Raw genomic sequence first — 12,578 nt, forward strand, 5'->3', positions numbered from 1 at the left:
TTTTTTTTTTCTTCGATTATTTATTTATTTTAATGACTCCGTAAAGAACTGATTATTCAATTCGCGTGAATACCATGGCGTCATTTTCCTTTTTGGGTTTCATTTTCAATTTTTGATTCAGTAGAGAAGGCAGATAATTTGATTCAATTCGACTCAGGGCGTGATTTCCTCTTTTCGATTTCATTTTCCATTTTTGATTCAATAGGGATAACTGACTATTTCTATTCGTTTTAATATCAGAGCGTAGTTTCTAGGGTTTCATTTTGCATTTTTGATAAAGAAGAGAAAAGTAATAATTCACTTGATTTCAATATCATCGCGTGGTTTTCTTTCTGGCTTTCATTTTCAGTTTTTGATATGCTTGAGAAAACAGATTATCTAATTCATTTAAATATCATGGCGTGATTTTCTTTCTTGGGTTTCTTTTTCAATTTCCGATTCAGTAGAGAAAACCGATAATTCAATTGATTTTAACATCATGGCATGATTACCTTCTTGTATGGTTTATCCTCAGATTTTTTTTTAAGTTTTATTTATTTATTTTTATTTTTATTTTTAATTCATCAGAGAAAATCAATGATACAATTCATTGAAAGATTGTGGTACAGTCTCATTCTTGGGTTTCCTTAGGGGTTTTTTATCCATGATAAAAAAACTGATTATTCAATTCATTTTTATATCATGGTGTAGTTTTCGTTTCTTTGGTTTTATTTTCAATTTTTTTTATTATTCTATTCATTTTAATATCGTTTCAGATTTCTTGGGTTTCACTTCCAATTTTTTGTTCAGCAGGGAATATGAAAACTGATTACTCATTTCTTTTTATTATCGTGGCATGATTTTCTTTCTTGCTTTTTATTTGAATTTTTTTTTCATTGGAGGAAATGGATAATTCACTTCTTTTAAATACCACGATGTGATTCTTTGATTTTCTTTCTCAGGTTCTTTTTTGTACAGGAAATTTATAAGTTTTTTTTTCCTCATTTTATTTTCTTTATTTTGGAATTGGGAATTAAAGGACACAAATAATCAGAGACCTGCTCAGGCTGAACCTGTCATGGATAGAGGTGATTGGAAGACTCATCTTTCTGCTGATTCACGCCATAGGATTGTCAATAAAATGTGAGTGTTTTATTTCAATTACCAAATGCAAATGTTTTGAGGATCTTGGGAAATTTCTAGTGTTGGAACTTAAAACTGCTTTTCAATAGGAATTCTTGATATTGGTTAGGGTTTGAAACTACTGTTCTTGGATACACAAATTCCTTTTTACTTGTATTTTAGACTTTGCTTAAAGATACATGATTCATTAATCTTTAAATTCCAAGAGGTTATTTGTTTTTAAGACAATAAAGATACAGTCAAATTTTCTTTCAGAAAGATTACTGGGGAAGCAGCTAAATTTGTCTGAGCTCTTGTTAAAATGAATATTTTTGGCTTGTATTTGGATGCATGTACAATTTCATTTTGTGTGGTTTTACATTTCGAAGTTTTGAGAACATATTTTGATTTGTGCAAGTATTCCTTTTGAAGTTTCACATTTCTCTTGGCTTGTATTTGGATGCATGTACAATTTCATTTTGCTTGTTTTTATATTTTGAAGTTTTGAGCTAAAAAATATTTTGATTTGTGCAAGTGTTCCTTTTGAAATTTCACATTTTCTCGCCTTATATTTTATTGACTATTAGCTTTCAATTTTAACTGATGAAGGTGATGTCAGTTAGAATTTCATAGGTGCAGAATATAAAGAATGTACTGTAATATTGCCAAATAAGGAGGAGAGGTTGTGGCAAGAAAATGAGGATGCCTGTATCTTAGCCTCACTCTGTGTAATTACACATTATATAAAAATTATTAAATCATTTAAAAGATTCTTGACAGAAGAAAGAGTGATGATAGGGGAAAAATTTAGAAAGAAATGAAGCAACTTATTCCTTGTTGTTGTTGATAAAAACCTTTTCGTCATAGTTGATTATGCCACCATATATTTGATTTTGAAGTTGTCACTGATATGCATTTATCCTCTGCACTTGGGTCTTAATGAGACCATTCTGGTGCTTGTACAGTAGAACAGTCCTCTTTTTTTATAGAATGGTATATTCAGCTTTGAAGGTGATCTAGAACACATGTACAAATGATCATGAACAGCCTAGTTGTATGATGTGGCTATTCATATGGCAATGCTAGCATGATGATTTGGTATTCCGCAAGGTTCTCAAGTCATTAAGTTTAAGCTTTTAAAATTTGGATCCATAATCATGCTCCAACATCCTTTTCATGAGTCCCCATGCTATGATCACACACATATGGACCATTCTCGTTATGAGACTCAAAAACCACAATAGTGACAAAGAAATCACACATTTGTGATCATGTATGATCACACACCTCTCAAATTGAAATAGTGATAGACAAACGTATATCATGTTGTAACACCCCCCTCAAACACGTTCCTGTACCCACCTTGGGTGTGAGAGACAAACTATAGTAGTAGTAACAGACAAATCACACATTTTCTATTGCATGCATGTGGCCCTATACCTGCCATGAGAGACATAAATCATGGTGGTAGCAAACAAATCTCAACCCTCCCAAATCATAGTAGTGGTAGATAAATCATACATTTGTGATTACACATAATTAGACAAATAAATAAATGGGGGAGTGATTTCAACTCGAGACCTTTGAATAACCTAAAATATGATACTGTTAAGTAATCAATTTTCGTCAAAGTTTTAAGGTATCAAGAATTGGACCCATATTGTATATTATATTCTAACAAAAGCAATATTAGTCTAGGTTAAGCTAGTCTACATAGGTGGTATAAAAATATTCTTGACCTCTAGCCTCCAAACCAGTTTCTCCTATTGGCAAGAAATAAGTATAGTGACCAAAGAACTTGCTTTAATCCTTGGTCTAATTACTGGAATTCCATGAATTGTTTGGGGGAATATAATTGAATTTCATTGATTCTTGTATTTGGGAGTTTAAGCCAGGCAAGACACAATAAGTTCTTGTGAGCATGTTAGGTACATTAAAAATCAATACATGAGGAAGTTCAAGTATGATCATTACAAAACAGGAACGAGAAAAAAGGTATTAGAACCTGGAGTAAATTGCAGGAGACAATCTTTTGTGTTTGACTTGTTCAAAGGAAGGGATGCAAGCATGGAATCCTATTAGTTAACCAGCTTTCTGGTTGTCTTACTCTCAAACCCTCTCTTATTATGGGATGATAGTCCCTTTCCTTTAATAAAAATATTCTATTTACTATAAATTCCTTGTTTCATGCAATATTGTTTTCTGGTTGGAAATTTATGTGACATGGTCAGTGCACAACTAGCATGATTTCCTATTGAAGAGTTTTATTTTTTTTGTTTTTAAAACTTTGCAATGATTACATGACAATAATTTATCACAATTTGATGTTTTTTTATGTCTAGCATGGACACATTGAAGAGACATCTTCCTGTTCATGGACCAGAGGGACTGCATGAGCTAAGGAAAATTGCTGAAAGGTTTGAGGAAAAGATTTATTCTGCTGCCACAAGCCAGGTATATCCATCATGCTAGTATTTACTCAACCATTCCTCAAGGCCTATGAGCATTTTTTGTATCTATCCTTAGTATAAAAGATTAAAGTGCAAAACTTATATTATATTATCTTAGTTTGTCATTCATAATTTGATGAATTGATATATTTTTTATTTTTACCTCTAATTCAGTCTGATTACCTCCGGAAAATATCTTTGAAGATGCTGACAATGGAAACAAAATCTTTTAATGCTGCAACCAATTCTCTGCCATCCAACTCTGCTGGTCACAGCAAGAAATCCTCTGCTAGGAAAAAATCCCTCAGATCCAGGTAATAACATTAAGGAGCAATGTGTTTTTTATGAAATGCAACAGTCAAAAATTTGCTTCTATGGAATGCAAGTGGAAATTTTGCTTTTTATGAAATGCAATGATGGAAGTTTTGCTTTCATGAAATGACACAATAAAAGTTTAGCTAACACATCAATATATTCTTCTTCCATTTTGTAGTTACACTTGACATGCATTACATTTATTGTGTGCACCCATGTATTATGTGTGTACACACGTGTATAATTCTTTTTCTATTACCATGGCTACACATTCCTCTTGTTAGGCAATAAAAAATTCGTATCTGAGCTTAATTTATGTAGGACAATTTGTGTTGAATTGGGTATGGAAGCAGCCAGTGGCTGCTTCTTTCCCCCCCTTTTCTCTGGGTTGGAGGGTAGGGTTATGGAAAGGAGTATGGAATTAATTGGAGCAATGGTCTATGATGTGAGCTCCTGGAAGCACAAAGGAGGGGTGCGTATGGGAGTAGCTTGCTACTTCTTTTTTTCCCCTTTCCTTTGGATTGGATTGCAGGGTAGGGATAAGGTTGTGTGTCAGCATCTTGACTTGGATGATACCGTACCAAGGCGACATTGAATGACACTTTGCACCCATGAGTGCCTATTCAGCAAGCAAGCTGATGGACCAAGGTTTGATGAGAGATCATGTGAAGGCTTGGTTGCTGCTCAAGCAGGCAGCAGATGACACGTAGGCTAGCATGTGGGGCAGCTTGACTTAGCCAAAATTCAAGTGTTTGATTTTAGGTCGCCAGTATTTCCCTTCAAAGAGGAGGTCCTAAGAATGGTTTCCATGAGGAATTATAATTTCTTCAGATTTTTCATTTATTTTTAGAGAATTCATTATGCATACTCAAGCACATATGATGTGTCCCAGTATTTTGGAAATGGCTTAGAATGTTTTTTGTGGAGAGGGTAGTTGACTCAAAGGTGGTGAGGATTGCATGAACTATGCGATGTAAAGAGCATGATGTAGGGGCATGACAATACACCTCTTTGGAGATAAACTATGTTGGTTTATGTAAGATTTGGTGTGGTACTTCTATACCTTTCTTATTCGTATCTTGGTCATAAGCTAGAATGAGAGCCCTAGAATAGAGAAACAACTTGATAAGTGACCCAGAGCCACAATAAGAGATATTTTAAATTTATTTATAATTATCACATGAGATAATCAGTGTGGTGTTTATTGAGCTCTTTAAATTTGATTTCCAAAAACCCATCCTTTATCTCATAGGCTCTATAACTAGGAGTTACTCTCCTTCTCTTAAATGTTTTGAGAAGCTGAGTAAATAGAATTGCTTGAGAGAGAGGGTCTCTTTTTTCATTGATCAAGAGATTTTTAGGCTATGGAAATATAGTGTATGCTCTATGGCATCACTGTTTGGGTGTTAGTATTGCAAGGAATGGCAGCGCATTCAATTGAGACTTCTGCTTCAGTCAAGTATGCTAATTTTATGATCCTTTAATTTTCTTTAAATGTCTTAACATAATTATGCTGTTTATGATTAAATTCTTAACAAGTGGCAAAACCAATCCCAAGAATTATTCTAATTTTTTCCCCAATAAATTTGTCCATTACTTTAACATCCGTTACATATTTGAAAGAACTAAAATCCTACCTCATAGGGCATATAGTTCTCACTAACTCCCATTTTCTGGAGGGTTACTCAATGAGTTGACAGCATTACTGTACTGACCTAAGTTTCTGAAATAACCAATTTCGAGTTTCCCATGTTCCAACAACCTATATTTACCATTAAAATTGTCTTTTGTTGGACTCGATGCTGATTCCTACCTCATAGGACACTATCATCTAAATGATTACTTGCTTTTTTCACTCACTCTACCCATTTGCCAGGAAGCCAGGAACCCATGAAAATGAGGGTGCATTCTTTTTCTTATCCACTTTCTGTGACAAACTTTGAATTTTAGGGTATTCTCCAGTTTATGACCTTTATCACACCTCCTTGAAATACATTTATCACCATGGGAAGTCAACATCAAAACGTCTATTTAAAGAAACAGAAGAAAAGGAGGGAACTTAAATTGTAATGGAGAATACAATATGAAAATTTTTGAATGACCAAAAGACTATCTTCATCCACAACTAACTTTCTACTAGCGTTTACCTTTGGAATTCCAACCAAATGCACTCTCAAATCCAATCTCCCAACATTGTAATTCATTATTCCAAAGTTCTTCTACCCATGCTTGCTTAACTTGAGTACAATCTGTACCTTATTGTCACAAGCTGATTCAAATGAGCCTCCCCATGGCCTTATATAGAGCCAGGAAGCTTCTGGAGACTCCTAGAGTGGGAAGAGTGTGGAAGGTTCTAGAGAAGCCTGGAGGAATCCACACAATTCTACACCATGGTGGAAGGCACGAGAGGAGTCCGGGGCTTTCTAGAGAAATCTAGAAGACTCTTGTATATACTTGTATATAGGCTTGTACCTAGAATGATGTAGGACATTCTAGAATAGTCTTGAGTTGTAAGGAACCCTCCAAGGTTCCAGAGAGTTCCATTGGTGCCTATAAATAGGTGAGGGCCTCATTTGGCCTAGGCACCAAGCAAGTGAGCTTCCAAGCACTTGTAAAGGCTTCTTTGAGTAATAAAGAGCTTCCATTCTTTAAGGAGTTGCCTACTAAGCTTCTTAAGCTTTCGAGTCGCGAGTGTCTTAGCCGAGCAAGCTAAGCATTGGGGATCAAGGCTGACTTAGCAAGATCAAGCGTCTTGACTTGCCTAAGTGCCGCACGAGCTTAGTGAACGACTAAGTCCGTGACAAGTGGTATCAGAGCGCGGTTATGAAGTGGGCATAGCAAAGGAAGCATGTCGGGCTCCAACATGGATGAGACTAGCGAGCAAACCCGTGGACGGGAGATGGAGCATACTGCACGGGGCCGAGGCAGGAAGGATAAGTCTCGTGACGCCTTAGCCAACATGGAGGCAAGGCTAGCCAAGGTGGAGCTAGCCATGGTGGACACCCGGGAAGGGGTGGACTTGATTGAGCAAGGCATGGAGAAGGGTTTAGAGGATCTAAGGGAGCAGATCCAAGACCTTCGCGAGGGGTTGCTAGGCTCACAAGTTCAGCCGGTGTCACACGAGGAGTTCATGTCCTTCCAAGACAAGGTCATGACCATGTTCGCTAGTGTGGAGTCAAGGATGGAGGCCTTGGCTGCACGCATGGATGCCCGAGACCAAGAAATTCGTCAAGAGCTGGTCATCTACAAGACTGTGGTGTCAGCACGAGTCATGGCCACTCATGAGGCACCAAGGGTGGAAGTACCCAAGCCACACACGTTCAGTGGCAAGAGGGATGCTAAGGAGCTAGATAACTTCTTGTGGCACATGGAGCGTTACTTTGAGGCCATTGCATTGACGGATGAAGCCACTAAGGTACGCACCGCGACCCTTTACCTCACTGATAATGCTACTCTATGGTGGCGTCGACGGTTTGCTGACATAGAGAAAGGGACGTGCACCATAGACACATGGGATGCCTTTAAGAGAGAAATCAAGAGACAATTTTATCCCGAAGACGTGGCTTATCTAGCAAGGAAGAGTTTGAAGCGTCTCAAGCACACGGGCTCGATCCGTGAGTATGTCAAGGAGTTCTCTACGCTTATGCTTGAGATACCTAACATGGCTGAGGAGGAGCTACTGTTTAACTTTATGGACAACTTGCAAAGCTGGGCCGAGCAAGAGTTGAGGACGCGTGGTGTCCAAGACCTAGCCACGGCCATGGCAGTAGCCGAGTCCATGGTGGATTATAGAAGGGGAGACTCTTCCAAGCTCAAGCCACCATCCAAGGGTAACCAGGCCAAAGGTGGGGGAGACAAGAGGTCGCAAGGCCACACTTCTAAGGAAGGATCAAGCAAGGGCCCTAGTGGTAAGGATGGCAAAGGCAAGGACAAGCGGAAGGAGTTTACGCCCAGGACCAATTGCTTCCTGTGCGATGGTCCGCACTGGGTACGAGACTGCCCTAAGAGGAAGGCTTTAAATGCTATGATCGAGGAAAAGGAGCAGGAAGGCGATGCTAAGGTGGGATCGTTGCAGCTCCTAAATGCCCTTAAGGCCAAGCCGATGCCTAAGACGCCTCAAAGCAAGGGGCTGATGTATGTGGAAGCCCTTGTGAATGGGAAGGCCACTAAGGCCCTGGTGGACACAGGTGCCACTCACAACTTTGTCTCGGAGGATGAGGCAAGAAGGTTGGAACTCTAAGCATCCAAGGAAGGAGGATGGCTCAAGGCAGTCAATTCAGCTGCCAAGCCATCACAAGGAGTAGCTCGCGGAGTGACTATGCACATCGGCTCATGGGAAGGAAGGGTCGACTTCACAGTGGCACCCATGGATGACTTTAAGATGGTGCTAGGAATGGACTTCCTACAGAAGGTCAAGGCCGTGCCACTACCTTTCCTACGCTCAATGGCTATCCTAGAGGAGGAGAAGCCGTGCATGGTCCCTACGGTCACTGAAGGTACGCTCAAGACCCCTATGCTATCTGCTATGCAAGTAAAGAAGGGGTTAAAGAGGGAAGAGGTGACCTACCTCGCCACCCTGAAGGAAGAAAGGGATGATGGGTCGGGAGAACCCATGCCTAAGGAAATTGAGGGGGTCCTTGATGAGTTCAAGGACGTGATGCCGCCCGAGTTACCTAAGAGACTTCCTCCTAGAAGAGAGGAAGATCACAAGATTGAGTTGGAGCCGGGAGCCAAGCCCCCTACTATGGGGCCATATAGGATGGCACTGCCTGAGTTGGAGGAGCTAAGGAGACAACTTAAGGAGTTGCTAGACGCGGGGTTCATCCAACCATCCAAGGCTCCCTATGGCGCGCCGGTCTTGTTTCAAAAGAAACACGATGGATCCCTACGGATGTGTATCGACTACCGGGCACTCAACAAGGTGACAGTGAAGAACAAGTATCCCATCCTGCTCATTACTGACTTGTTCGACCAACTGGGAAGGGCAAGGTACTTCACGAAGCTAGATCTAAGGTCGGGCTACTACCAAGTAAGGATTGCGGAGGGGGATGAACCGAAGACTACATGTGTGACCAGGTACGACTCGTATGAATTCTTAGTGATGCCCTTCGGACTCACCAACGCCCCAGCAACATTCTGCACCCTCATGAACAAGATCTTTCACCCATACTTAGACAAGTTTGTGGTGGTATACTTGGATGACATAGTCATCTATAGTAACACTCTAAAGGAGCATGAAGAACACTTGAGGAAGGTCTTTAAGATCCTGAGGCAGAACGAGCTGTACGTGAAGGAGAAATGCTCATTTGCTAAAAAAGAGGTGAGCTTCCTAGGGCATCGCATCAAGGATGGCAAGTTGATGATGGATGATAGCAAGGTGAAAGCCATCCAGGAATGGGATCCACCAACCAAGGTACCTCAACTCAGATCCTTCCTTGGTTTAGTTAATTACTACCGGCGGTTCATAAAGGGTTATTCGGCAAGGGTCGCTCCACTCACTGATCTTCTTAAGAAGAATAAGGCATGGGAATGGGATGAAAGGTGCCAACAAGCCTTTGAGGATCTAAAGAAGGCTGTGACTGAGGAGCCAGTGTTGGCACTACCCGACCACACCAAGGTCTTTGAGGTACACACAGATGCCTCAGACTTCGCTATTGGGGGAGTCCTTATGCAAGAAAGGCACCCAATCGCATTTGAGAGTTGCAAGCTGAACGACACGGAGAGGCGTTACACGGTGCAGGAAAAGGAGATGACCACTATTGTCCACTGCTTGCGCACCTGGAGGCACTATCTGCTAGGGTCTCACTTCCTAGTGAAGACCGACAACGTGGCCACTAGCTACTTCCAGACACAGAAGAAGCTGAGTCTTAAACAAGCTAGGTGGCAAGACTTCCTGGCCGAGTTCGACTATACGCTGGAGTATAAGCCAGGAAGTGCTAATCATGTGGCCGACGCCCTAAGCCGCAAAGCGGAGCTAGCGTCTATGACGAGTCAACCCCAAGGAGACATAATAGATCTTCTAAGGGAAGGGCTGCAACATGATCCAGTGGCTAAGAGTCTCATCGCCCTGGCTCATGAAGGGAAGACTAAGCGGTTCTGGGTGGAGGACGACCTACTCTACACTAAGGGGAGACGACTCTGTGCCTAAGTGGGGGAACATAAGGCGGAACCTGATAAAGGAGTGTCATGACACCAAGTGGGCTGGGCACCCTGGGCAACGACGCACAAGGGCACTACTTGAGTCGGCTTACTATTGGCCTCAGATACGGGATGAGGTTGAGGCTTATGTGAGGACTTGTCTTGTGTGCCAACAAGACAAGGTGGAGCAGCGACAACCTAGAGGCCTGTTAGAGCCACTACCTGTAGCAGAACGCCCATGGGACAGCGTCACCATGGACTTCATCATCGGGCTACCCAAGTCGGAGGACAGCGGCTCTATCATAGTGGTGGTGGATAGGTTCTCTAAGTATGCAACCTTCATAGCAGCCCCGACTGACTGCACTGCGGAAGAGACGGCGAGGCTATTCTTAAAGCACGTAGTCAAGTATTGGGGGTTGCCTAAGTTCATCATCAATGATTGCGACCCGCGCTTCACTGGGAAGTTTTGGACGGAGCTCTTCAAGCTTATGGGTTCGGAGCTTTACTTCTCCACAAGCTTTCACCCACAGACGGATGGGCAGATCGAGAGGGTGAACGCTTTATTGGAGCTATACTTAAGGCACTTCGTGAGTGCCAACCAGAAGGATTGGGCTAAGTTGCTAGATATAGCCCAGTTCTCATACAACCTGCAAAGGAGTGAGGCGACTAATAAGAGCCCGTTCGAGCTAGCCACAGGGCAGCAACCATTAACTCTTCACATTCTAACGATTGGCTATACGGGGAGAAGTCCAGCGGCTTTCAAGTTCGCGAAAGGATGGCACGAGCAAGCTGACATAGCACGCTCATACTTGGATAAGGCCGCTAAGAAAATGAAGAAGTGGGCTGACAAGAAGCGACGACACACGGAGTACAAGGTCGGAGACATGGTACTTGTCAAGCTCCTTCCTCAACAATTCAAGTCCCTAAGGCCGGTGCATAAGGGCCTTGTGAGGAGGTACGAAGGACCCTTCCCCATACTTGGGAAGGTCGGCAAGGCGTCCTATAAAGTCGAGTTGCCCCCGAGGTTGAAGATTCATCCTGTCTTCCACACAAGCTACTTGAAACCCTATCACGGAGACAAGGATGATCCAAGCCGAGGGTTGTCTAAGAGGGCACCTACAGCGGTCGTGACCTCCTATGATAAGGAGGTAGAACACGTCCTTGCAGATCGGGTCATCAGGAGACGAGGGGTACCTCCTGCTACATAATACTTAGTGAAATGGAAGAGACTACCAAAAAGCGAGGCTAGCTGGGAGCCAACAGAGGCACTATGGCAGTTCCAGGAGCAGATCGAGCGGTTCCGGGCATAAGGTGCGACGAGGACGTCTGCGGCATAGGTGGGGGAGAGTGTCACAAGTTGATTCAAATGAGCCTCCCCATGGCCTTATATAGAGCCAGGAAGCTTCTGGAGACTCTTAGAGTGGGAAGAGTGTGGAAGGTTCTAGAGAAGCCTGGAGGAATCCACACAATTCTACACCATGGTGAAAGGCACGAGAGAAGTCCAGGGCTTTCTAGAGAAATCTAGAAGACTCTTGTATATACTTGTATATAGGCTTGTACCTAGAATGATGTAGGACATTCTAGAATAGTCTTAAGTTGTAAGGAACCCTCCAAGGTTCCAGAGAGTTCCATTGGTGCCTATAAATAGGTGAGGGCCTCATTTGGCCTAGGCACCAAGCAAGTGAGCTTCCAAGCACTTGTAAAGGCTTCTTTGAGTAATAAAGAACTTCCATTCTTTAAGGAGTTGCCTACTAAGCTTCTTAAGCTTTCGAGTCGCGAGTGTCTTAGCCGAGCAAGCTAAGCATTGGGGATCAAGGCTGACTTAGCAAGATCAAGCGTCTTGACTTGTCTAAGTGCCGCACAAGCTTAGTGAATGACTAAGTCCGTGACATTATGCCCAAAAGACTAAAATTTTTACATTAAAATGGTTTATAATCATACCCCATTTTTTTTCCCCATTATTAATCCATCCAGAGCTTAAAGTTAAGAGTAAGATATTTTGTCTTTAGTTGGCTTAATCTTCTTGTGAAACACATTTATTTCATTCTCCTACAAGGATAAAATCCATAGCTTAACCATCAAAGTTCATTGTTAAAATATTCATGGCCTTTGATCCAGCAACTCCTGACAGCTTTCAATAGATTGAATGAAAATAAAATAATAATAATAATAAATAAAAAAAACATGAAACCCAAGGATAACATTCAAATACCCCTTCCAACATGTTACAGCAAATCATTCCATATATTGTAATGGAGGTTGAGATCATGCCCCCATTTGAATGATAAATCTCACTCAGTTTATATATTGGCCAATAAACAACCATCTTCCCTTTAGTCATCTCAAGCTCATGGCACAAGGGAGCTAATTCTGTTGGTTAAAATGATTAGCCAGAAAAACAATGGACTTCATGAATTTGGTGCTTCATCCTTTTTAACATCTACTTCTCATAATCCCATGAACCCTTGGAAGTTGTCATCACCTATCTCAGTATGTCCTTCAAAATGCCACACACCAGGCAATTAGCCTACAGAGATCCCTGTGGTGATGTTTTACCTATCAAGAAATCCATGG

At 41.6% G+C, this 12,578-nt stretch overlaps 1 protein-coding gene across 2 annotated transcripts in view; it reads left to right on the forward strand.

Annotated features, from left to right (window-relative positions):
• LOC117927559 (mediator of RNA polymerase II transcription subunit 15a-like) overlaps window positions 1–12,578 on the forward strand; it is a 44,727-nt gene that overhangs the window by 231 nt on the left and 31,918 nt on the right. For both annotated transcript variants that reach the window (XM_034847124.1, XM_034847123.1), the window contains exons 2-4: window positions 1,019–1,122; window positions 3,444–3,555; window positions 3,726–3,865. In XM_034847124.1, the coding sequence (XP_034703015.1) occupies window positions 1,019–1,122; window positions 3,444–3,555; window positions 3,726–3,865 (356 nt within the window). The remainder of the gene's footprint in view (window positions 1–1,018; window positions 1,123–3,443; window positions 3,556–3,725; window positions 3,866–12,578) is intronic.

This window comes from Vitis riparia, chromosome 13, assembly GCF_004353265.1.
Source record: "Vitis riparia cultivar Riparia Gloire de Montpellier isolate 1030 chromosome 13, EGFV_Vit.rip_1.0, whole genome shotgun sequence".
In the NCBI taxonomy this organism is placed as follows: domain Eukaryota; kingdom Viridiplantae; phylum Streptophyta; class Magnoliopsida; order Vitales; family Vitaceae; genus Vitis; species Vitis riparia.